General features: G+C 40.4%; 1 protein-coding gene across 5 annotated transcripts in view; it reads right to left on the bottom strand.

The window, feature by feature from the left end:
- Positions 1–26,649, bottom strand: part of dock10 (dedicator of cytokinesis 10) — a 262,430-nt gene that overhangs the window by 67,102 nt on the left and 168,679 nt on the right. For all 5 annotated transcript variants that reach the window (XM_067995400.1, XM_067995403.1, XM_067995401.1 and 2 more), the window contains exons 13-29: positions 22,382–22,504; positions 22,002–22,084; positions 20,947–21,069; positions 20,762–20,841; positions 18,570–18,757; positions 17,215–17,280; positions 15,844–15,936; positions 13,125–13,248; positions 11,349–11,470; positions 10,691–10,777; positions 10,296–10,388; positions 9,681–9,799; positions 7,174–7,243; positions 6,069–6,188; positions 4,295–4,369; positions 3,747–3,893; positions 786–869 (exon numbers count right to left, since the gene is read on the bottom strand). In XM_067995400.1, the coding sequence (XP_067851501.1) occupies positions 786–869; positions 3,747–3,893; positions 4,295–4,369; positions 6,069–6,188; positions 7,174–7,243; positions 9,681–9,799; positions 10,296–10,388; positions 10,691–10,777; positions 11,349–11,470; positions 13,125–13,248; positions 15,844–15,936; positions 17,215–17,280; positions 18,570–18,757; positions 20,762–20,841; positions 20,947–21,069; positions 22,002–22,084; positions 22,382–22,504 (1,797 nt within the window). The remainder of the gene's footprint in view (positions 1–785; positions 870–3,746; positions 3,894–4,294; positions 4,370–6,068; positions 6,189–7,173; positions 7,244–9,680; positions 9,800–10,295; positions 10,389–10,690; positions 10,778–11,348; positions 11,471–13,124; positions 13,249–15,843; positions 15,937–17,214; positions 17,281–18,569; positions 18,758–20,761; positions 20,842–20,946; positions 21,070–22,001; positions 22,085–22,381; positions 22,505–26,649) is intronic.

Genomic DNA, 26,649 nt, shown 5'->3' with positions numbered 1-26,649 from the left:
AACAAGCCTCATGATTGATATTCCCAAATACTCTTGGAGCTTAGGATGTGAGTTCAAGGGATTAGGTTGAAGGGTTTGCAGGCATTTTCAGCTAAAAAGACCAAATGGATGATCCTACACAGCATCTTCCCAGGATCCTCACTATCATTGATATCTGTGTTGAGCCAATTCAGTTCACACCTCGTGATGTTAAGAAGCGGCTGAGTGTACTGGACACATCATCCTGACTTGGACATATATCGTTGTTCTTTCATCATCACTGGGTCAGAATCCTGGAATTCCTTACCTAACAACACTGTGAGAGCACCATCAGCACAAGGACTGCAGCGGCTCAAGGAAAAGGCCCACCACCACCTTCTCAGGGCAATTGGTGATGGGCAATAAATGTGGCCTGGCCCATGACGCAAGACAATGGAAAGTTAAATCAGGTGGGGTGTAAAATGGGCAGCTGATCTGAATGCGTCAGTTTCTCACTGGGGAGGAGGGGGGAGGTTAAAATTATCTCCCATATATTAAGCATTACGGGTAGTCAGAAAGAATTTACAACACAAGTACTAGATTTGAAGGCAGTTGAACATAATATTCCTTCACTCCCAAAGAAACAAATGGGCCCTCAACCCAAACTCATTTGACTTTGGTCAGTATCATTGTAATTCAGCAATGACTGAGCACTTTTATTTGGAGAGGTTGTGAGGATGGCTCATATGGAAAATAGACTTGCTCATCGTGGAATTATCTTGGAGATTTTGCTGGATTTTCAACTTTGTAATGCTTGAGCAAATTACCTTATGATCTCCAGGATTGAAGATGTTCATGTAATTACCAATCAGCTTCAATACAAATCCTCTGTCCATAAAGGCAAAACATCGCTGTAAAAACCAAAAGTACATAATGCATTAATGCTTCACTGCTGCACACACAAATACCAATAAAGCAAGAGTTTTGCAGCATCTTTTGAAAACAAATCTATAGTTTTTAAATAGACATAACATTTTTATTAGGCCTTTATATTTGCAAAACTTATGATTCAAGTTTTACATAATTAACTAATAATATGTTTCCAAAACATGAAATGTGGGACTAGGAAGAAATTGGAAACAAAAAACAGAAAATAGTAGAAACACTCAGCAGATCAGGCAGCATCTGCGGAGAGAACAGACAAGTTTTGGGTGTGCCGACCCTGTGTCAAAACATGGACGTTGGATGTGTTTGCCAAGAGGACTGGAGGTTTGGCAACATAACACCTCTGCTCAAAGAAGGGAGAAATGTAGACCAGTCAGTCTAAAAGTTGCACAGGGTAAGCTTCCAGAGGCCATATTATCGATAAATTAATACTCACTTAAAAAGGCCTTGGTTAATTCAGGACATCCAGCATGAATTTGTAAAAGCCAAATCGTGTCTGACAAATTTAAAAGAGTTATTGAAGAAGTAGAGAATTGATCAAGAAAATGTAATTTATCATGTGTACATGGATTTTCAAATTGAGTTTGATAAAATGCTGCATAGGAGGCTTGTTGATAAAATTAGAGCATTTGGTATCAAAGGGAATGTGGTAACTGGGAGAAGAAGTTGGCAAAGGATGGAAAGCAGAGTAGTGGTCAATGAATGAGTTGCCTGTTATGTCTGCAGCTCGCCGGCTCAAAGGAAATGATGCCCGAGGCCCAATATCAGATGGGCCTCAGCCACAGGGATTGTTCCCTGCAACCCCCCATCTGCCCAGAGATAGGCGGGCCTGAATTTCTAGGCCGTAACAGTGGTGGAATCAAAATCCATAATAGCTTTCAAAAGGGAAGTGGATAATGATTTGAAAAGAAAAATTAAAAAGGGTATGAGGAGAATGGGACTAAATTGCCTCCTTCTGTGTTTTAAAACTCTATGGCCCCGAAATTACCAGGAAGGTGGGTTGGCAGCGGGGGATCGACTGGGCGCTTGGGTAACCCACCCAGTAAAATCGGTGGGTTCCCCACGCGATCGTGAGTAAATTGAAGCCACTTACCTTGGCTTCCGGGTTTCCCATTGGAAACCTGCGCAGTGGGTGGACTGCGCACCCGCATCACAGGCTGTCAGCTGGAGGAGCCCTATTTAAAGGGGCGGTTCTCCAATGCTGCTCCTGCAGCAAACAGCCAAAATTACAGCATGGAACAGCCCAGGGGAAAGGCTGCTCCCAGGTTTAATGATGCCTCACTCCAGGTCTTATTGGATGGGGTGAGGAGGAGGAGAGAGATCTTTTACCCGGCGGACAGGAGGAAGTGGCCTGCCTCTGCTACCAAGAAGGCCTGGCTCGAGGTGGCAGAGGAGGTCAGCAGCACCAGCAACATATCCCGCACCTGAATACAGTGCAGGAAGCGCTTCAGTGACATAACTAGGTCAGCCAAAGTGAGCACACTTACTCATTCTCCGACATTCCGTCTTCCACATCACCGCCCCACCCCACAACTCCTTCTGCACTGCCAACACTACTCTATCACATCACTCCTCACACCCACTCAAACCTCATCCTCAACTTACCTGCACTTACTCACCTCCCCAGTACTCATCCCACCACTACCACTCAACCCAATCCTCATACAATCTCATGGCTCTGTCTTATACTCACCCTCTGATGCATCTCTTTCACGGTCACCCTCACCCAACCTCTACCTCTGCATAAGTGATGCATCCCCTGCAGCCACAGGGGATGCATCACTTATGAGTAGTAGGAAGCGTGAGGCAAAGGTTTCATGAGCACAAAGGGGATGCACAAGGGTGTTTGACAGTTTGTCATGTTTTTTATTTATATTTGATTTTGGTTCAACTCACATTAAATATTATATTGTCACCACTACTGTCACATCTTGGCCATTCTTGACTGGCTCATGCAATAAGTCCCTTTCATGAGGTTCTCCATGAACACCCACACTTGATGCCACCCATTGGGTCATCCTACAGTGGGTGTTTGTGCAGCTGCACGACTATTTTGTGCAGATGCCTGTGGCGCAGCACTGTGTTGTGGAGCTCCACGTGGTGGAGGTGGACGGCGTGCCTGGCGAGGTTGGTGATGTTGCTCGTCCTCGGATGAAGTGATGAATGCAGCCATGGCGCCCCCCCATCCTGATGGTGTGAGTTTGAAGGGGTCCGCAAAGTAGGTAAATGTGTTTGAATTTAGGATATAAATTGATAATTTTGAATGGAAAGATAAAGGTGTTGCAGCCAAAACTTCGTCTGAAGTGACAGAGTGCCCTGCTGCAATGAATGAGGCATTCCCCCCAACTGTCAACAAATCCTTTGCATCTCCCACCGGCTGCTGGCTGAAACACGTCTGCTCCAACAGGGAGTGTTTCCCACAGCACGGGAAACATGCTGAGGATCCATGAAAATTGCACCTCTGCCAAAATCTCCTATCAATGAGGACTGTCAAGTACCTCAACTAGGTAAGTAAGTATTTAAATTGTCATCCCTCCAGCTTTAATTGCCAGTGGGAGTCCTGCATGCGAGAGCTGCGCGGGCACCTGAAAGCATCACTGGGGAACCCGGAAGTGGGCGGGTTGGAGCCGGGCTCCGGACCCGCTCCGGGATTCCCCGATTTTACGAGCCCCCCCCCACCCCCAATGCACCCGCTCAGCCATCCTAAAATCGACCCCTATGAATCTAAAAATGCACAGCATTTTCTACCTGGTCCCAGCCATCATCTACTCTTCCCTTTGCATTCCAAACACCTGGTCAGGCATTGGCTGTGTGAAGCATTTTCAGACTGAGAAAAATTGTACCTTTACAAACATGGCAAGGTAATGGTTTGCTTCCTTGGTTTCCTCTTCAGCTTCTCTGAATTTTCTGTAAATTAGGTCTCCCAATGTTGCCACCAGCATTTCCATTGCACTATGATAGGACGATGGAAACCTCTCAGTACGCTTTAGCTATGCATTTTAGAGAAAAACAATGAATTGGAATACAATGATTTCTCATATTGCCTGGATTTAAAGTCAGTAATTATTAAATTTTAAACACAAGTTTTAAACATTTGAAGTTACATTAAATTAGTTCTCCTTAAAAATGGTTAAACATATGGAGGTTTGAATCCCTCTGCTCGCTACAATGGAGTTTATCCTTGGACCAGGGGGAAAAAAATATTGTAATAAGGGAAGCTTGTGACATCAGAGTTGGCTATAATGAAGTTCCACTGTAAATTTTTTTCAACATATTTGTATTATATTAGATCTTCAAAAATACTTTCGTGCAATTTATTGAAATGTGACAGCACTTTTAAATATACTTTTGCAACTGACTGCTTCTGTGCTTTTGCCCCACATAGTCCTACCTGCAGCATCTTGTTGTCATCAACCAAATACTGCACCAGTGATTTTTGAACAATTTCGAAGAAGAACCATGAATGCTGCAAAACAATAGGTAGATTATCAGAATTCTGAATCACTGCCAGAACTATAAAAACATCAAAAATCTATGAGTTGGCAAAATTTCTGGGTGGAAGCATGAAACTTGGTAAAACCCTTTCTCAACATCTATCATAGGCAGTTCACTATACTATCTGACAAAGTGAGTACATGACTTGGGAGATAAGTAATCTAAGTCATTGCTTGGAAGAAAAATTCACATATTTTCCCCATCAAGGAAGCAATGGAGTCATAACTGTAATAATATTAATTTGATTAACAATGCTCATTTCCTGATCACAATTCTGTTGGCTTTCAAGTAAATATTTTTGTTTGGATAGTGAGCGACAATGATCCACAGCATTAAACTGTGAGGTGTCCCTGTGGTAGATAGTGCAAAGGAGATGTGCATAATTTAGCTTGAAATGAAACTGGATTAATCACCGTCTTTACTGGCAGTTAATTCTGCTCCCTTCATACTGATAAACGACTATAACTCCTCCCAGCCAGTGTTCCAATTATGATACAGCACTCACTTTGAATAAAATTATTAGAAATATTGAAACAGAATCGATAAACCAAAAGGATGCTTAAATTAATTGTAATTTTTCAGCTGTTTGGTTTATTTTTAATGGGCTATGGGCAGTGAAACTTTATTTGTAGAATAAAAAATATCCATAAAGTAAGAAAAATACTTAACACCATTCAGTTAATTTTTATTTGAATGTTTAAACTTTGTATTTTTTAAACTAAGAACATAAATCAAGGGATAAGGTAGTCGTGCTTGGGCCATTAAGTTTGCTCTAGCCACAACTTGGGAATTCCTGAGGGAAGTAATCAAAAATACTCAAGTCCCCCCAAAAAGCAACCCTTTATGAAGTTTTCTCCCTGACTCTCAAAGGTAATCAAGCAAAATGTCCAACTTCACAATCCATAAGATTCCACTCTGGCCAGTTGCATCCCGAGGACGAGTCATCAGCAGCACAGAAACAACCATATTCTACAGATCATCTCGTTCCCTAACAAACTTCATTCCCATTCCTGAAGGGATATTTTTCAGCTCCCTTTTAAAAGGAGTTATTCGATTTATCAATAACTGCTTTTGTTGAAAGTTCATTCTACTTGTCCACAGCTCTGGGGAGGAAGCAAAAAGCCTTCTAATCACGAGACACGATTGAAGCAAATGAATGTGATACCTTGGTCCTCCAGTTTTATAATCACAGTCAAGTAATCTGTTCATAACTATATTGTCCATTTATCTCATTTTTAGACCAAACTGGATCATGTCTCTTCTCAATATTCCTCAGTGAAAATAAATTCAGTTCTGCAAAACTCTCTTTTATAACCTAGAGCCCCAAGTCCTGAAATCAACCTCATCATTCTATTCTGAACTCTGTCCAATACATCAATGCTTTTTGGAGGTAGAGTAACCAAAATTACATTAGAATATTCCAGAGTAGCCTCACCAAAGTTATCGGGATTCAGGAAACTCTTTTCCAACTTATATTCAAATATTCTCAAGATGCACCCAGTACTTGTTTCATATTTGATACCCACTTTGCGTTAAATGAACTTGAATCCTTGATGCTCATTAACCTACTATTAACATTATTATTTTGTGGCTTATATTTGAATATATTTAAATTATGTTCACACAAATACATTGACATGAAAAATTATTGGTCACAATTTAAGACTTACCTTTAGCAAACGTTTAACATCTGCGGTATCAGTTGATGTCAGGATTTCAGTTATGCCTTTTAAAAGTTCTTCGTGAATTGTTTGCTGCTTCAATTTAGAGAATTCAGCCTTGAAAACAAACTGCATGAAACATAGATTGTAGAATGAAAATTGGTCCACCTCCAGTTAGCTTCAAACACTAAATAAATGACAATATGCAACAGTTAACAAATATGTCTGTTATTGATCTATCTATCTTATAAAAGTCTTGAGCCCAGCATGTCTATTATGTTTGAAGATATTGCACATGCAAGGTCTGTGCCACACTTGCACCTTAGTGGCCAAAACATCATGGCCAGCATTTTCCAATTCAGTGTTCCCCAGTAAGCAATCTTCTGCCAGTCATTTTGATGGGTGGAAAGTCATTGGGTGGTGAGTGCAGAAGGGGAATCCAGCCCCATATTTACACCTAAACAGGTCAAGAACCCACCAAAGAATGTGTATTATCTTAGAAAAATAATTTTTTAAAAAGAATGTCAGTTCCTGCTGGTTTCTTCGGACTTATATAACTGGCCTCTTCTCAAAGGGAGGACCCAGGGTATTTCAAGCTGTTGTCAGTCCACTTTCAATAAGATTGGAGAGGCACGTGAAGGCATGTGTTAAAAGACAAATATCCCATTCAGGTCACAAGGAGGTACAATTGTTACAACCCTGAGTTATGTTATCGTACAAGTAGATATAGGATAGTGTGAGTCAACACATATTAAAAAAAATAAGATGCTGAAACGACTTACGGGAGCAACTGATGGCATTGAAACCCATGGAGGTATCAATGGCAAGTCTGAATTTGTTACAGAAAGACTGAAACATGCATTAGAAATACAGCTTTTTGAAAGGTTGGAAGAACTTTCTCCCCCATAAACAGCCATTTATCTTTAAGTAGCCAGAGTGAATTTTAATAGCTGCTGACATAATTTCCAGATTTCCAGTGCCAGGCCACAAGCCCTGCCCGGAGCTCACTATGTTTTTAACACAAGTTTGATGAGACATACAGATCTATATTTGCGTACATTTTCTGAATAAGGAAAACACATATGCATACACTTTGTTAAACCTTTTATTGTACCTTAACGTATGAGCGGAGGTAATTGTCTAATTGTTCTTCATGGCACTTGGCAACAATGTCAACAATGGCCCTTAGAAACAAAAAGAGGTGTCTTAGTGCATAGCAAGATATTGCATGTTTGGCTTTAAGGCCTTTGTGACCAGACCTTTCTAACATACACAAATGTCTATTTTAATTTTACATCTCCCATTAATAAAATGGCCAGAACTGGGAATGGATTGATCCTAACAATCACTGTGTTAAGAGGCACTGGGAGTTTAGTTATGTGATGGGCCACAGCAATTAAGGATAAAATACCGAAGTTTGGTTTTCATTTCAGCTACAATTAGGAGGGTTCAAAGCTAAATTCTAATCTGAGCTTTGATTTCCCTCAAGCAAAAGTTCAGATCATTATCAATTCAAAGTATTCAACTTTGACAACACATACTGCATCTAAAGCCCAAGTGACCACTTTTTTAAAAAAAATGGTCAGTTGCTCCAGGTGACAGATCTATAGATGTTGTATTGGTGTTTATTAAAACTGACCTCTTGCCGATTAAATTTGGTTTCAATCACAGCATTTCTCCACATGAAGTGAAAGATATATTTACCAATGGACTTTATGTACAAAGCGTATTCTTTCAGAGAATTGCAATTGGTGGATGAGTTCTTAAAAATCCTAATTTTATTGAAACTTGGAATTCTGTACAATAGAGCAAGGTCCTTAATAATGATGACATTACAAATACGTTCATACAGCCAATGATTTCTGGAATCTGTGAACTGAAGGTATTGAAGCAGATTTTCCCGTTCCTTGCCTGGGAATATTGGATCACCTGGGCACAGCGGATAGAGGCAAAATGGGCAGGGAGGATTACACACTCAAAAGGGAGCCCACCCAATTTTCCTTCCATTTAAATTAATTTAAAATATTAATTCTAAGTATGAACTCCAATAACATGCAGACTGTAGCTGTCCCTCTTGGCCCCAAAGCTTGCCATTATTGTAAATTTTTTTTGGGTCAAGTAGCGTCTTGGTCCCTTTCAAAACTATCATTCCCCTCCTCATGAAGCTACCCTCAACTCATCTGTCCTCTCTAACTACAGCCCCATCTCTAACTACAGCCCCATCTCTAACCTTGCTTTCCTCTTCAATATGTCATCGTTTCTCAACTCTGTGCCTGTTTTATTTCCATTGAAAATAAAAAATCGGGAGAGATGTAAAATGGGCTGCCGATTTGCTATCACCTATTTTATGCTATTGCACAAAGTCAAAATTACCCCTATAATGTTCTGTAACTGTACACAGCAAGAATGTCAGAGAGTTTCATCCAACCTCTCCTGCTTTTGTGAATCAAAGTCAAAGTCAATCAGCAGCCTGCAAGTACTCATCAGACAAGAGAAGCCCCCAAGGCAGACATTAAATTCTGCAGTAACATCCAGGGATAACGGGCCGGAAATTGCTTTTAATATAACCGTAAGCCCTCACCGTTATTAATGGCGAAATTGAAGAGCAAGTTCTGGCGACCGCACATACACAGTCAAACGCAGAAATCTGGAACTTGCTCACCTGTGATCTGAAAGCTTCATGTTAAAGGGACCTCGCGGGCTGCAATCAATGGACCAGCACCAATTTGCTCTCCTGCCTCGCTGGAAACGAACTAATCTCGCCATAAAACAGGTACGCTGAGTTTCTTTAGGTCTCAACTAAGTTTTAACAGTGTAGTGAGTATTGATGACTACCAAACAAACTCTCTGGCACTAAAAATTAACTTTTTAAATGGGAAGTCTCATTACTCCTGATTTTAATCGTTTTTGGACATTTCTGAAAAAAACATTTTTTAAATTAAAACATTTTACATTTTTTATTTTGCCTTTTTTTTCCTGTCTCTTTTATCTGAATCTTTCAATCTTGCCTTCTCTTTAATTTGCTTTCTCTATATCATTTCATTGTACTTTTATGATCTTATCTGGCACTTCCCGGTTGTTAGTTTGCGCGGTTTGTGAATGAGCTTCACTTCCTGGTTCTCACAGCGTGGCTTACTTCAACCTGATTGATGGAGGGGGACGGAGAGATGTTTTCCTCCTCTCACAGCTCAGAGAAGCCAGGGGACAATCGCTGGACCTCTTGTAGGTCTCCAATGAAGCAAGATGATGCCCAGAAGAACACGAAAAGTTTGTGGGTGAATTAGTTACTTACCAGTGGCACGCAACATGTGTACGCCGCTCAAAGCAATTTCCGGCCCAATATATCTAGCATCTGAATATTTTATTTGAAACAAACACTTAGCTCAATAGTTCATCTATGACCAGATCAGAATATTCAACTCTGGAATTGCTAATTGCCATCAATTCATACCTCAGTACCATGGATTACACCGGACATGTGGAGAGATTGTGTTGCATGTATTCTATGTGTGTTGTCAAAATGAAATTTTAAACTTTTAAAAGCTTATTAAATGAACGAAATGTATTGCATGCTTGAGGTCAAACTGATTTTCCATTAATTAACAGTTTTTATATTTCTACCTGATGGTGGCAGTAGCAACTTGACTTTCATCATTCTGTATCAAGATGCAAAACAGCTGATTCAGAAGAACAGGAAGGAAACGTACAATCACGTGGATTTTTTCAATGCCAAGTAGACCCTGAAATGATCAGAAATAGCCTAAGAATCAGACACACCATCAACAATTAAACAGAGGTCCACTTTGGAGTATTGCTCCCACTACATTTAACCATTGTAAACAATTTTACAACACCAAGTTATAGTCCAGCAATTTTATTTTAAATTCACAAGCTTTCGGAGACTTCCTCCTTCCTCAGGTAAATGTTCAGGAGCTCCTCGAAGCCTACGCATTTATACATTTAACCAGATGTCAATATTACTGTTTGGGGTTGTAGTCTATTTTGAAGCTCTTCACTTACTTACAAAATCTCTCTCTTGATTAACATGTAATTTGGAAAATTAATATTTATAATATTAATTCATTGCAAATTTAGGGTTTAAATTCACCAGCAATAATTCTTGTTTCCCCTGAAACAGTGACTGAATAAACAAAAATGAATATATATTATTTTTTCAAGTACAGTAATACAAATTTATTTCAATTTTAAATTGATTTTGCCTTTAAATGATCAAACCTCTATGCAGCTGATAAAATCTGAAGATAAAGGCTGCGACCTCCCGCTTTCTTGTTTTTGGCACTCCTGAAAAAAGTTGTTCAGTCTTTCCTCCTAATAAAAAAAAAGCAAAAATAATGAGGGATTCTTCACTTCCCTGATAGCTCAGTGCACTAAAGGGCTGATTCCCCGGTCAGACACTCCTGGACAGGAACAGTGCCTCACAGAGAGTACTGGTTGGGAAATCACAGGCCCACAACTCCTGATTTTTTCTTTAACCATTTAAATCAATTTTGACGACTTCCTTATCAGCACATCCTCCTCATTAGGCGTGCCCAATCAGGCAATCAGTCTTCAAATGTAAAGTGGAGCTAGAAAACTTTGCACCCAAATTAGAAAACCATATTGACGCATACCTGAGTATAGATTGTGGATACTACATGCACAGAGACTTTGAAGAGTGGCTTCCCTCCATCAACCCATTTAATATCAGATCCATTAGCCTGTGCAGAAATAAAGTTTAAAAATAAATTACAAAATGTACGACCACCCAATCAACCCCTCCCTCTCAATTGCTTCCCTCCTCTTTCAAGTGCCCCCTTCCCTCCTGATCACTTCTCCCCTTCTCCCAGTCACCCACTCCCTCCCGATAGCTTCCTCCCCTCTCTCAGGACTTACATGAGGCCCGCTGTAGGCGGTGCACTGGCCTGAAATTGAAATCCTCTTTGCCGGCGAGCTGCCTGGGGATGCCCAGCAGGTGTCTGCGGCTCACCGGCCTCATGTAAATGAAGCCTGAGGCTTAATATTAAGTGTGCCTTGGGCCTACCCGTTCCAATGCAGAGTTCATCCCCTGAACCCAGTTTATGCCAGCAGGCCGACGCAAACCAATGTCTAGGCCTTGGAGCCTGTTGTTGAATGACCTGGCAATAGGATGCACATAAGCTGCACCTTCCCCTATCCGCTCCTGTAAATACTACATTGACACTGTAGTTCTTGTTTCTAATGAGGAAAAATGTAAAAGTATTTACTGCTTCTAATATGTCAGGCTGATTAACACGTTCCATTTGTTCTTACCTTCCCTGGTGTTATGTTCTGATTACTGATGTAGCCAGCAGGAAGACTAGCTGCTACAGGTACAGAATGCTCATGAGATACAAGTCTGCCATCTTTCATGAGTGGTAGCCAGGCATATCCAACTGTATAGAATCAGAACAAACAAGATTGTAATGCTCTGTATTACCAGAAGATGTCAGTTAATATTTTGTTCCACATTCATGATAAATTATTTTGACAAAAAAATTCTAACAATCACAATGTTTTCTTGTGCTGCCTTTTATAGTTTTGACTCTTAAAAAGAGGCATACAGTTATTCTTGCCAATAGCAAGTCTCTTGAAAAGGTATTAATCAGGAAAAATTTAATTCTTTGTTCAAGTATTTCAGGGGACCAATAATTAATGCGATCCCAGTGCTCAAAGTGCTGACATAAGGGCATAGTTTACATTCAGTCGTAGCCAGACAATCTTCTGTAATGGGTCCTCTTCCCTCCCCCGCACTGTTACTTCTGGAGTCCCCCAAGGATCTAACCTTGGCCCCCTCCTATTTCTGCTCCACATGCTGCCCCTCGATGACCTCATCCAAAGACACAACATGAAGTTCCACATGTACACTGATGTCACCCAGCTCGACATCAGCATCTCCTCTCTTGACCCATCCAATGCCCGTCTTGTCAGACTGCTTGACCAACATCCAGTCCTGGATGAACTGAATTTTCCTCCAACTAAACTAGGAAAAACCAAAGCCATTGTTTTCAGCCACACCACAAACTCTGTTTCCTCATCATCGATCCAATCTCCCTCCCTGGCCACAGTCTTGGGCTGCACTGGACTTTCACAACCTCAGCATCCTATTTGACTCTGAGCTGAGCTTCCGACCCCTTATCCTCTCTATCACAAAGACCACCTACTTCCACCTCTGTAATATCGCCCATCTCTGCCCCTGCCTCAGCCAATCTGCTGCTGAAACCCTCATCCATGCTTTAGTTACCTCCAAACTCGACTTTTCCGATGCTCTCCTAGCTGGCCTCCCATCTTCTACCCTCCATAAACTTGAGCTCATCGAAAACTCTGCTGCCCATATCTTAAATCGCAAAAAGATCCATTCACCCATCACCGCTGACCTACGTTGATTCCTGGTCCACCAACGCCTTATTTTTTATTTTGAAATTTTCATCCTTGTGTTCAAATCCCTCTATAGCCTCGCCCCTCCCAATCTCTGTAACCTCCTCCAGCCCTGTTAACCCCCTGACAACTCTTCATTCCTCCAACTTTGGCTTCTTGTGCATCTCTCACTTCCTTCATCCCACTATTGGTGGCCGTGTCTTCAGCCATCTAAGCCCAAAAGGTCTGGAATTCCCTGCCTAAACCCCTTTGCCTCTCCACCTCACTCTCCTCCTTTTAGATGCTCCTTAAAACCACCTCTTTGACTAAGTTTTTGGTTACCAGTCCTAATGCCTCCTTCTTTGGCTCGATGTCAAATTTTTGTCAGATTACACATCTATGAGTGCCTTGGGATGTTAAAGGTGCTATATAAATGCAAGTTGTTGTTTTAAATAGAATGTATGACTGGCTGTATGCGATTTTTGCTGAACTCATAGATTTATTTTCTCTTCAATCTAAACTGATAACGTTTTCTCAAGGTGTTTAGTAGCTGTTGCCAAATAGCTATGATGTTTGAAACAAAAATTTTTCTACAAAGATTTTGGATATTTCGGTGACAATTCTTTAGCCAGTGTAGCAAAAGCAGGTAATCATTTGGGAAAAAAAGCCATGGCAAAATATTAGATATTTTACCTTGCGTTTCTAATGCCTCTTTCTTTTTGGAACCACCTTTCACAGCAAGGTCACAGCTGATGTGATAGAATGAAAAGAGAATGTGATGTTTCTCGTTGAGCTGAGTGGGAAGCTCAATTTTCACCTGAGTAATAGAAGTACAAAAAGAGTTAAAGATGTTAATATAATACTTACAAGCCGGTTCCACTAAAAGCAGGTTTTACTTAGATCAAAGAATCAGGCCTTTCGACTGTTTACGATACAAAGAACTGGTTGCTCAAACTATTAAACCAGGAATATAACATTCACAAGATTACCAGGCGGATACAAATGAGGAAGACCATTCATCCCATTGTAGCTCATCCATCCAGAAAAAAAATCTATAATACCCACATAAGCCACATGCAACTGTTTTTTTTAAATTATTCTAGTGTTTTTGCTTCTGTTAACTGGTTCAGAAATCCATTTCATGTGTTGATCACTCTTTAGCTGAAGTGTGGTGCCCAGAATTGGACACATTACTCCAGTTGTGGCCAAAATAGTATTTTATAAAGGTCTATCATAACTTCCTTGCTTTTGTACTCTATGCCTCTATTTATAAAGCCCAGGATCCTGTATGTTTTCTTAACCGCTTTCTCAACCTGTCCTGCCACCTTCAGCGATTTGTGCACATATACTCCCAGGTCTCTCTGTTCCTGCACTCCTTTTAGAATTGTACCCTTTAGTTTATATTGCCTCTCCTCATTCTTCCTACCAAAATGTAACAATTCACACTTCTATGCGTTAAATTTCATCTGCCACGTGTCTACCCATTTCATCAGCCTGTCTATGTCCTCTTGAAGTCTATCACTATCCTCCTCACTGTTCACTACACTTCCAAGTTTTGTGTCATCTGCAAATTTTGAAATTGTGCCCTGTACACCCAAGTCCAAGTCGTTAATATATATCAAGAAAAGCAGTGGTCCCAGCACTGACCCCTGGGGAACACGACTGTATACCTCCCTCCAGTACGAAAAACAACCGTTCACCACTACTCTCTACTTTCTATCACTTAGCCAATTTCGTATCCATGCTGCCACTGCCCCTTTTATTCCATGGGCTTCAACTTTGCTGACAAGCCTATTATGTGGCACTTTATCAAATGCCTTTTGAAAGTCCATATACATCACATCAACCGCATCGCCCTCATCAGTCCTCTCTGTTACCTCAATAAAAAACTCGATCAGATTAATTAAACATGATTTGCCTTTAACAAATCTGTACTGACTTTCCTTACTTTAATCCACACTTGTCCAAGTGATTGTTAATTTTGTCCCGGATTATCGTTTCTAAAAGTTTCCCCACCACCGAGGGTAAACTGACTGGCCTGTAGTTGCTGGGTTTAGCCTTGCACCCTTTTTTGAACAAGGGTGTAACATTTGCAATTCTCCAGTCATCTGGCACCACTCCCGTATCTAAGGAGGATTGGAAGACTATGGCCAGTACCTCCGCAAATTCCACCTTTACTTCCCTCAGCAACCTAGGATACATCTCATCCGGACCTGGTGACATATCTGCTTTAAGTACAGCCAGCCTTACTAGTACCTCCTCAATCAATTTTTAGCCCATCCAGTATCTCAAATACCTCTTCTTTTACTGTGACTTTGGCAGCATCTTCTTCCTTGCTAAAGAAAGATGCAAAGTATTCGTTCAGTACCTCAGCCATGCCCTCTGCCTCCATGCGTAGGTCTCCTCCTTGGTCCCTAATCGGCCCCACCCCTCCTCTTACTACCCGCTTACTATTTATATGCCTATAGAAGACTTTTGGATTCCCTTTTTATGTTAGTTGCCAGTCTATTCTCAGACTCTTTCTTTGACCCTCTTATTTCCTTTATCACTTCCCTTCTGAACTTTCTATATTCAGCCTGGTTTTCACTTGTATTATCAACCTAACATCTGTCATACGTCCCCTTTTACTGCTTCATCTTACTCTCTATCTCTTTCACCATCCAGGGAGCTCTGGCTTTGGTTGCCCTACCTTTCCCCATCCTGGAATTGTACCTAAACTGTACCTGAACCATCTCCTCTTTAAAAGCCACCCATTGTTCGATTGCAGTTTTGCCTGCCAATCTTTGATTCCAATTTACCCGAGCCAGATCCATTGTCAGCCCACTGAAATTGGCCCTCTAATTGAGTACCTTTACTCTAGATTGCTCCTTGACTTTATCCATAGCTAATCGAAACCTTATAATACTATGATCACTGTTTTCTATATGTTCCCCTACTGGCACTTGCTTCACTTGATCCACCTCTTTCCCCAGAATCAGATCGAGCAATGCCTCCTTCCTCGTCGGGCCGAAAACATACTGATCAAGGAAGTCCTCCTGAACACACTTCAGAAATTCCTCCCCCTCTCTGCCATTTTTACTATTACTCTCCCAATCTATATTAGGATAACTGAAGTCCCCCATTATCACTACTCTATGGCTCTTACACCTCTCTGTAATTACCTCTCTGCAAGTATTGTTCACACCTTTACATGCTTAAAGGTGCAGATTCCATACCAGATTTTACACCAATTGTTTTATTAAGATGATGCAAACCAGAATCTAAAGTCAGCTGAATCAGCAGTAGATAATCAGCCGAAGCAACAAATTTAGTGAACAGATGTATTTTAGCTCCTCTGCCTGCATTTGATGTGACTTGCACACTAATTGCAGATTTGTAGGCAGCACTCGTCAACCACTTTTAATGAAAGTACCTCATCAGAAAAATCGGGGTTCTGGGAATGATGTAGGACTGTTGTCTGTGCTGCAGTGGTGAACACCGGCCCTCCTGCTTTGCCATAAATGCACTGTTACAAAAAAAGAACAAACTAAAATAGCTTTACTGAAAGTACAAAGAAATAGCTCTGAGTAACAACTGTGAAAGTCTCGTTCACCCAAGTGGCCCATTAGAGTTTTATGTTCTATAATTGTTAAATTACAATTTTCTTCATTGCAGAAATAACCTTTCAGACATGAAATGGCACAATAAATAAAAATAACCAGGGGACATTTGAAGCACAGATCAGAAAGATTGTCATCTTTCTGCTCGTGAAACCGTGCAATAAAGAAATTGGTGGCAATTTTCATTTGCCGGCCGTCCATTTCTCACCTGAAAAACCAAAGGCCAATAATTGAAAATTGGGGGATGGGGCCCTCAGCCACTGCACTGGTGCTCAAGGCATGCCCTGATGCAATTTTCAGGCATGCCTGTAAAAGGGCGAGCAGCCTGTCTGAATGAAACAGGGCAAGAGGCTGCTTAAATATGCAGCTCCTACGAAGTGTTTCAGGACCCCAATTACAATTTTTAGGTACAAATGGGTACAGGGTGCACTGTGCACTCTTTGCCCATTTGTACCAGGCGTTTGAGCAGCATAACCAACGGTACTTAAAGGGACCGCTGATGGCCATTCAAAAAATGGCCCAGGAAAATTTTTTTTTTTTTTGGTGGGTCCAAGAGTAGCACTCCTACTCTTCCTGAATGCCAAAAAAAAAACTCAGGCTGACTGCCAGCCCATTCAAGAGCCCCCAGTATTGTCTCCCCACCCCTCCCAACCCAAACTTCCAGACAGCTCAGCAAAGGAGCTGGCTGCTTTCCCACCCTCCCAGAACCGGTGAGCTGCAGTGGGGCGGACGCTTGGTGCCTGCAGCTTGCCAGCAGCATCTAAATGAGGCCTGGGGCATCAAAATGGCTCAGACCTCACACCGGCACCAACAGGTGGGCAGGTTGGCCATTCCTCCATCTTTCACATCCATTTCAGGCGAAAGTTGATGATCGCCCACATTAATTTCATAAATACAAAGGGGGCTTTTCTTCGATTTTGTTGTTCACCTCCCCAGATGTGCACCATCTGTAACCGAGATGGATGATAGCTCCCAGACCTCTGCCACTGGGGATTTTGTAGTAGCAGCCTTAGGGTGACTTGCAGCTCTGTTTTTTCCTGCACTCAGTGCTTCTGCACAACAATGCAGTTGGGATATACAAGTCAGCAATGCGGGAAATCAAACCTCTGTGACTCACTGTTAAAGAACCTTGTGTTGATACATCTTCACACAGCATGTAAACTGTATTGCTAATAAAAACTTACTTTCAGTGGTTTCGCACTTTCTTCATCTGAATTCTTGAACTCAATGCGCACAGCTATGTTTCTTGCCTGCAGAAATGGAAACTGTATAATTATGTCATGTACCCTAGAAAATTGGGATTCTGCACACAAAATGGGAACAAGTCCTCCACAAGATTCAGAATGTGCTGCGAGATGCACAAGTTTCCTCCCTCCCCTCAACAATGGGTCCTTTGGAAAAACAACCCAGGTGTCAAGGTTAGCAATTAGATCATGTAGAAAGCAGATGTCACATCAATCAAACCATAAAAGTCAGGGCCTTACAGTAACAGAATAACTCAGTGAAGTAGTGTGATCTGAGAAACATGATGCTAGTTAAATTAACTCAAAATTATATGAACATAGAACTGTATTGATTGAGCATAATTTTTTAGAAAAATATTCTTCAAGCAGTAACTTCCTCCAACGAGTATTCAACCTGTACAACAGTAAATCATTGCACAATAATTAAATCCCCTGGGACAGTTCACATGTGCTGGCCCAACTTTAACTGGTGGCTACAAAATAGATAATCATCTGAGATTTGCATTACTGGCAGACACATAATGAGATAGGTAAATAGAGAGATTAGCAACATCCTCCAAAAGATACCAAGATACTGCATAGTTTGGAAGCAGTACTCAGAAAAAAGGGGTTATGTTCCATGACGTTCTAGTCCAGGATTTACAAGTCACTGTATTAACCAAATGGGGTGAACATAGATATGTTAATTTATCCTTCCAAAACACAACAGGCATATTAATAGCAGAAACCTGCAGACCTCTGGTGACAGACCCATTTTAATTTAAGTTGCTCCTTGTAAGGTAGATAATAAAAGGTCAATCAGCAGAAAGGTTACTAAAGCTACCAAAACCACACTGCAATAGAAATATACTAGAAATATACTGAAGTTCGTAAGTAGTCCAATGAAGTCACAACTTTAAGTTTCTTTCTACACTGAACTTTTAAAAAAAAATTATTTCTCACCAATTTTCTCCATCCCCCTCCTCTATTGAAGGTCTTAACTGAAGTACGGTTCCTTGGCTGAAAGTTACACTTCAGTACTTTTCCCAAGTTTTCAATATTCATTCATGAGCCTTGATGGTGTTTGAGGCAATCACAGACCCTCAACTATCTCAGCAGAGAATTGAGAATCAAACCTGGGGTCTTTGTGATTTGAATGGCTCAGTTACTCATTGGATAAACTAACTGAGTCATTGGGGAGCCTTCCATTTATCTCTGACAATGACCCATTTGTTTGAAACTGCAAAAAAATTAAAATCCAATCTCTATCTCCAAGAAGATTATTGAAGAAATGCAATTGTTACTGTTTACGTTACCTTGGCAAAGCACTTTTGACTGTCATATTTCAAATGTTTGGGATAAATATAAACATGGTTTTTGTATATTGTGTAAGGTTGGGAATATTTTGCAGACTCCTGCACAAACTCTTCAACTTCTATGGTAGGTTCATATTTATTTGGATCCTTGAATGGTTTAATAGGCACATACGATGAGGTAACACAATCTGAAACAGATAAATAACGAGTTATTGTTCAGGCATTTTTTCATTGCTAACTGAGTTTGATCTGGTGTTAAGAATCCAGTAACTTTAGTAACTGTATATCATTTTGCCCTGTCTAAAATGACTTTTAAAATAATTATTTTAACATATCAGTTGTGGAAATTAAAAAGAGAGTAAAACTTTTCCCACTTTATATACAACAGACTTTCTTTGACAACAATTCAAGTTTAGCCAATAACCTAACAATTATTCACAACAGAGAGTAAGTTTACGTCAAATTGCACTGATTAGTCAAATTAATGCGGTAAGTTTAGATTTGCATCTATGATTCTCTGTATGCTGAGTTCCTGATCTCAGTCAGGTTATTACATGGAGGAGCTGGGAAAGGGCCAAGTACTTCCTCACAAGGAGGGAGGGAATTTCAACAAGGTAGTTACAACCTGTCACTCACTTCAGAATAGCAATGGCAAAACCCTTGCTTTGCCAGCTGGAGATGGTACATGAGGTAAAGGAAGCAATTAGGAAGAGGGGAAGAGAAATAACCAAATATAGAAAGGGACAAATATAAATTACAAGTACAAATTCTAACCCACATTTTCCATTCAACAGCAGCCTACAGGAAAGATTTCAATTAGTTTTAAAAGAAGGAAAAATGTAAAACAACAATTTTAATTGATTTTTACACCACCAAAAGAAAATTAAATTTCCACACCCTTTACTTTTGTCTCAATGTTGTACTTCTTGTCCTATTAAATATTTTATCTACAGCATTAGGGAGTTTCATTGTGTACAGCGTATTCCGCCTGAATTCAGGAAGAGCTCAGAAGTACTTATTTAATCTACTTATCAACTGAACTCTGACTAATGAATTTCCGCTGCCACTTTCAAAGTACAGTGGAACCTCCATCATCACACACTTTCCCCAATAGATATTACAAAATGCCGAATGCTTAAAGAGTCCCCACATTTTTGTGCACATAAGGCACAGCATTACCATGGGCATGGGAATAAAGACAAGCACAATGCAAATAACAAACTAAATTTAATCTTTCTTGGGCTGTGAGATTGATTTATATCAGACAGGAAGAGTCTGTGCAAAGAGTCTTGTGCAAGGCTTTGTCCAGCATAAATTCTGATGGATAATAGGAGCACTGATAATAGATGTTTTACTATGCACATATTTCCTATGCACAGATGCACAGAAATGGCTCCTTGTCAATTTCACATGGTGAAAATGGAGACGTGAATAAGAGAAATGCACGGGGCAACAGAATATTTCTTAATTTAATTCACAATTTTCTGAGTAGATATAATTTTTAAATCTTTAATTTAAATTTTTGTGCAGAAATGATATAAAATTCACTTTTGAGAGGCATGCACCAGAAATATTTGTATAAAAATACTAGCAAGGTGCTCAGAGTTTTTTTTATAATCTATTTACTCTTAAAGCCCAGGGAGTTCAGTGGAATGACTGTTCTGACCATCTGCACCTGGTGCCGTGCAGATGGTTGTCACGCATGCCTTCCCATGGCATAGTAAGACTTGGTTTTCAGCCTGAAATTTCCCATGCAAAAAATCCTCAATCTTGGTCAATTAATTATGAGGGCGATGTCAAACACTTCTTCACAGGGAGGGAGAGAAAACTGACAAGTAAGTTACCTAAGGCAACCATTGCACACCTGCAGCAGATGGTTAGAGAGCAGCATTGGCAGAGGCTTGGCTTTTGGCCAAAGAATAACATCCATCATGGAATGTGAACAAATGTTATACTGCTTTATTTACACATTTTCCCCAGTCTGCTATAGTATTTGTGAATCAACAAATATTTCCCTAATGTTTAGGTGTGTGAGCGAAGTTTTATACGTATTGGTATATTTTTCTATTTCTGTTATCTTTCATGTGGGATGAGAAGGATGGGAATGGCTACTGAAACACTTTATAGTTGGAGAAGTAAATGCAGAGTTAAATGTGACTCTAAAAAGACAACAAATAAAATAAATCTCATACTTGGATGTTCAATGGGGATGGATTCCACCGATATATCAAGATTGCCAGGTATGGTCTGTACTTTGGTCATTTTGTCTGCTCTACAAGCATGAAAAATAAAGTCTCTAATTAGGTCAAACACAAAAAAAATGAATCAACCCTCCAAATATTCTACTATTCTAATACTAGGTGAAGTATGCCAATACCTTTTGAACTCCATTACTAACTTCAGCAAGTCCTCTGTAGAAATCTTACTGCTTTCTTGCCTGAAGAAAGGAGAGAAACGAGCATCTCGGTCTAATGTTCCCTGATTGTCTTTGAATAGTGACCTAAAAGATAAAGAACATAGCAAAACAAGGGCTATAATAAAGAGTTTGAACGAAGATAATAAGGTATTCAGAGGAACGCCACTTCCATCATTTTGGATAGTTTTGTGGTACTAGCCATGTCGAAATGTATGTGAATCATACCCCGCATCCCTACATCAAAAGCTAATGATTGACTTTGTGGGTCAATGTAATTCACAATGGCTTTTCTAAACTTTCACAATCTCCATCAATTTAATTCCAAATGTACTATCTTGAGGAATAACCACATACCTGTCATGATGTAAAACTCTTATATTCTTCTTTTATTGCCTTACCACTCATAATTTTGCAACATCCTAAAATAATAGTTTTTGCAATTTGAATTAAACAATGAATATATCACTCAACGAGAATGTCCAGTGCGCTTTCATATCAGCACACTGAAATTTCATCAAAACATTGAAAATAGGGTCAATAATTGCACAGTAAAAGCAATATCATTGTTGCCCTGGAACGATGGAATAACGATAAACAAAATTATAAAAATGAATATAGAACAAAGACCATTGAGAATGGTTTTGTAGCCAGGTGCCATTGGAAAGTGATATTGTGTACATCATTGGGCTGAGGTCAGTGGGGCCCTTAAAAACTATGCGGGGTCCTTCCACCACCTCCTCAGTAATGTACTCCACACATCATGTGCCACAGCTGTAAGTAAAAATAAGAGCACACATTTCATAACTGAAGCTGTGCGGTGCTGCAAGCATAATAGAACTCTATTCTTGGTGTTCAAGAATTCTGCGGCAATTAGAACATTTAGTATTGGATTTTGTATCCCGAAATAAGCACAATTCTTTAACAATGCTCATGCACCCAATATATATACAAATAAATTATTTATGTACATCTACTCGTCTAGGTATCTATTGGTTTTTTAATCAACATATACATACCTCACTGCCCAAGCAAATGGCATCCGGTACTTGGCTAACTTATTACAAAACTGCTTGTTAGTCTTTAGAACTTTCTGTGCAGTCTTGAAAAGGAAGCAGACAAAAAATATGACCAACACTTATGGCTCAAATATGACAATAGCACATCCTTGATTTACATACCAACTTCAGAATGAAACAGGTTTTTATTTAAGATCATATTTAGCTTTCATAGCGGAGCCACTCGTTTATCAACAGAAATTGTTCTTGGATCATATTAATAATTTAACAATTGTGCAGAAACAGTTTTATTGCATATTGCTACATTTATTAAGAAACTATTTCATTATGTAAAAATAAGCATATTTAATAATGTACACAGTATGGAAATAAACAGGTACCTTGCTGGAGTCCGAGTTCTTAATGTAGGGTTCCGCACAGCTGGAAATGTTTCCCATTAGTATTTTTTCTATTTTTGCCACCAGCATGATGTCCGTATGTGTGTTTGATACAGAGAAAATGGCCTGCATGTCAAATTATCATTCATAAATTAATTTCACATTTTCCAAGGAGAAAGATTGTGTAAAAAAAGAGACTAAATGCATGTCATTTTAATTTATTAAATATGCTTTTATAAAAAACACAAAAACAGAAAGGTGGTAGCCATTACATTTTTAAACCACATGAGGAATCTCAATGAACTTCATGTTGCAACAAACAAGTTCAGGCTAAGTAATCATAAAGGGTTATGTTTACAATTATATTCTAATGTTACCAGGCCTCATCACTTGCAGTTAGTAAAACAGAAATGCAGAATTTAAAATTGCCCTTGAACAATAGAAAACCAATCTGCCAGATGATTTTCTAAAAGTCTAACCCCTCTGCTTATAGTGCCATCAAAAGTAAAGGCAGTAATGACAAAAAAAAACACGAGGCCCAAAATTCCATCCTTGCACTGGACACATCTTGGGCTGATGGGGAAGGGGAGAAAAGGGCAGAATCTACCAGGATTCCCTCCAATGTAGAGAAGGCCAAGAATAAACGGGTCTTTTTCCGGGTGGCAGGCAGTGACTAGTGGGGTACCACAGGGATCAGTGCTTGGGCCCCAACTATTCACAATATATATCAATGATTTGGATGAGGGAACTGAATGTAACATTTCCAAGTTTGCAGACGACACAAAGCTGGGGTGGAATGTGAGTTGTGAGGAGGATGCAAAGAGGCTCCAATGTGATTTAGACAAGTTTGGTGAATGGGCAAGAACATGGCAGATGCAGTACAATGTGGATAAATGTGAGGTTATCCACTTTGGTTGTAAAAACAAAAAGACAGATTATTATCTGAATGGTGATAGATTGGGAAAAGGGGAGGTGCAATGAGACCTGGGTGTCCTTGTACACCAGTTGCTGAAAGCGAGCATTCAGGTGCAGCAAGCAGTTCGGAAGGCGAATGGTATGTTGGCGTTCATTGCAAGAGGATTTGAGTACAGGAACAGGGATGTCTTACTGCAGTTGTACAGGGCCTTGGTGAGACCACATCTGGAGTTTTGGTCTCCTTATCTGAGGAAGGGTGTCCTTGCCATGGAGGGAGTGCAACGAAGGTTTGCCAGACTGATTCCTGGGATGGTAGTGTAATCAGACATATGAGGAGAGAGTGGGTCGACTAGGCCTATATTCACTCGAGTTTAGAAGAATGAGAGGTGATCTCATCGAAACATATAAAATTCTAACAGAACTAGATAGACTAGATGCAGGGAGGATGTTCCCGATGGATGGGGAATCCATAACCAGGGGTTACAGTCTCAGGATACGGGGTATGCCATTTAGAACCGAGATGAGGAGAAATTTCTTCACTCAGAGTGGTGAACCTGTGGAATTCTCTACCACAGAAGGCAGTGGAGGCCAAGTCATTAGATGTATTCAAGAAGGAGATAGATATATTTCTTAATGCTAAAGGGATCAAGGGATATGGGGAAAAAGCGGGAACAGGGTACTGAGTTAGACGATCAGCCGTGATCATTTTGAATGGCGGAACAGGCTCGAAGGACCGAATGGCCTACTCTTGCTCCTATTTTCTATGATTCTATGAAATTCCAGTGGGGAGCCATGGGCAGATCCACCACTGATCCCCACGCCCCTCCCTCCAACCCCATGCTTCACAGGAGTGTAATCAGACAAAAATTGACACCGAGCCAAAGGAGGAGATATTAGGAAGTGGGACTAAAAGTTTAGGTTTTAAGGAGGGTCTTAAAGGAGGAGAGACAGGTGAAGAAGTTCAAGGAGGGAATTCCAGAACTTAAGGGCTAGGCTGTTGAAAGCACAGCTAGCAATGGTCGAGTGAAGGAAGTGGGGGGTGTGTAAGAGGCCAGAGTTGGAAGAACGCAGAATTCTCTGAGGGCTGTAGGAGGTTACAGAGATAGGGAGGGGTGAGACCATGGAGGGATTTGAACACAAGGAGGAGAATTTTAAGGAGATTTACAAAACATGAGAAAAATGCCATCCACTTGCTCAGCCATCCTATCCTCCAAGTAAATGAGTGCAGCTTTAATCTGTGATCTATATTAAATGGCAGAGGTACACATTTTAGGGTCAGAAGGTCATCCAATGATTATCTGCTCCTACCCTAGATGGATTACTCCATCGTCAAGCTTAGCTGGCAATCAAGGCTAGAATTCAAACGCAAGCCCTGGAATGGGATCATAACACTCACTGGAACAACTCGGCCACCTTATTTTTTTTTAAAAAGGGATTTAATGCAAAATTCAAATTCAACTATAGAACCAGTGTTTTCCTGACATTTTGTACTTTCCTTCAAGATGCCACATTAAAACATACACTGTTATATGAGACAGATACAAGAACAGCCAAGTACAGCATTTGAACCCGTGACAACAAGTCTGAGAGACTGGACTCTTAACAATTATGCTGCCAGATTTTTGTCTGTTTCCATGGGCAACCAAAATAGGGAAAACATCCTGGCAGATGCAGCATTCAAAGAAGACAGCACAATCTGCCAAGATTTGTTAAATTATTTTGCACATGTTCAAAAGATCAATCAGTTACATGATTCTGTCTCATCCAGTACCCTACGAAATTGTAACAAATCATTCTGCTACATGTGGTTTCCAATAACAATGGGAATTTTTGTACAAATTCATGACGAAAGCTTCCACTGGCCAAACATTTCTTGTGCATGCAGAATTTCAACACCAGTATCTCCAGCTTTTGAGTAAAAATGAGCTCTTCTTTGTAATACACATTAAACTGCATTACTCTGCAGAGAAATAATCAGCTTATTTACATATATTTTAATAAACATTACAACAGGGGAATATAAGTGACTTAGTAACACTCCCCCTTAATGCCACTGAATACAGCACATATCACCTGACGAATTTTTAAAAATCAGCAAATAAGAAATGAAAATTCATTGACCTGAACACTAAACTAATCACAGATTTCTATAACAATTATTGTCCTGAGGAAGATTCAAGATCTCACCCCTGGGCATTAGTGATGTAGGAGTCTGTACACCTTCCATCAGAGGCCATCTATAACGGTTTAAATTTGCACACCACCAGAAAGAATATTTGGGGGAAAGCTCGGCTCCATTTATACTTTTACATCAAAATAATGATAAATTTAATCATTTTTATGATATGCTTTTTGATGGATGCAGGTTAAAGTAAAACAATTACAAATGGCCTTTAACTTGATGGTGGAAATGGGTTTTAGAGTAATGTAACACACAGGGACCAATTTTAACTCGCCACAATCAGCATTACTGGGCTGGTAATGGCTTCAATATGGGGTTGGTAGACCTACCGCTCCGTTAACACTTACGCCCCAGCTGTCGAAGTGCCCGCCTGTTTCAGGCAGGAGGACCCTTTAAATATGCAAATCCGGGTCTTATGATATGCATCATAGGATGCTCCGACCAGTTTTACTACAGCCAGAAGAGGCCCCAAAAAGTTAAGTTTTAAATTATTTCTGTGGGGCGAGGAACAGCAGGAGAGCGCCTCTAAGCCCCACGAAAAATAATCTGGTCCACCACTGCCTCGAGCTCCCTCCCCCACCCTCTGTGATTGTGACCACACCACCCCCCACCTCCCCCCACCCCTCGTTACTGACAGAGCAATCTCAAAGGTGCTCCATATTGGTCTGCCTTGAATCTGGCTGCATCATGTTGCCTATTTGGTGCCCACAGATTTCTGATTCTAGTTAAATAAGGCCCAGGCCTTAAAATGGCACTGTCCTCTTCACTGCCAGAATAGGCAGGCAGCCGACGCTCTCCACTGGAATCAGCTGGCGACCGGCATGTTCCACCAATTGGCCACCCAAAAGTTAAAGTCCAGCCCTCTGAGGGTGAAATTCAACTTCAGCGGGGGCGCGAAGTGGGCGGTAGCAGATTGATCACCCGTTATACACCTGCCTGAATTTCTTTTTCATTGAAACCAATGGAAAGGAGAATCGGGCATGTGTGTAACAGACAGTCGATCCTCCACTGCCCACTTTGCACCACCACTGAAGTTGAATTTCACCTTCACAGTGTCATCTTCAATTCCCATCTAAACAAAGGATGACAGTACTGGAAGATGTTCTCACGGTAGTAAAGAGTAGATTGTGCTGTAACCAACATAATACTGTGATTATATTGAAATCTGTTCAAT

Source organism: Heptranchias perlo, chromosome 13, assembly GCF_035084215.1.
Source record: "Heptranchias perlo isolate sHepPer1 chromosome 13, sHepPer1.hap1, whole genome shotgun sequence".
Taxonomy (NCBI): Eukaryota; Metazoa; Chordata; class Chondrichthyes; order Hexanchiformes; family Hexanchidae; genus Heptranchias; species Heptranchias perlo.
This window is presented reverse-complemented; position numbering and strand designations above follow the sequence as displayed.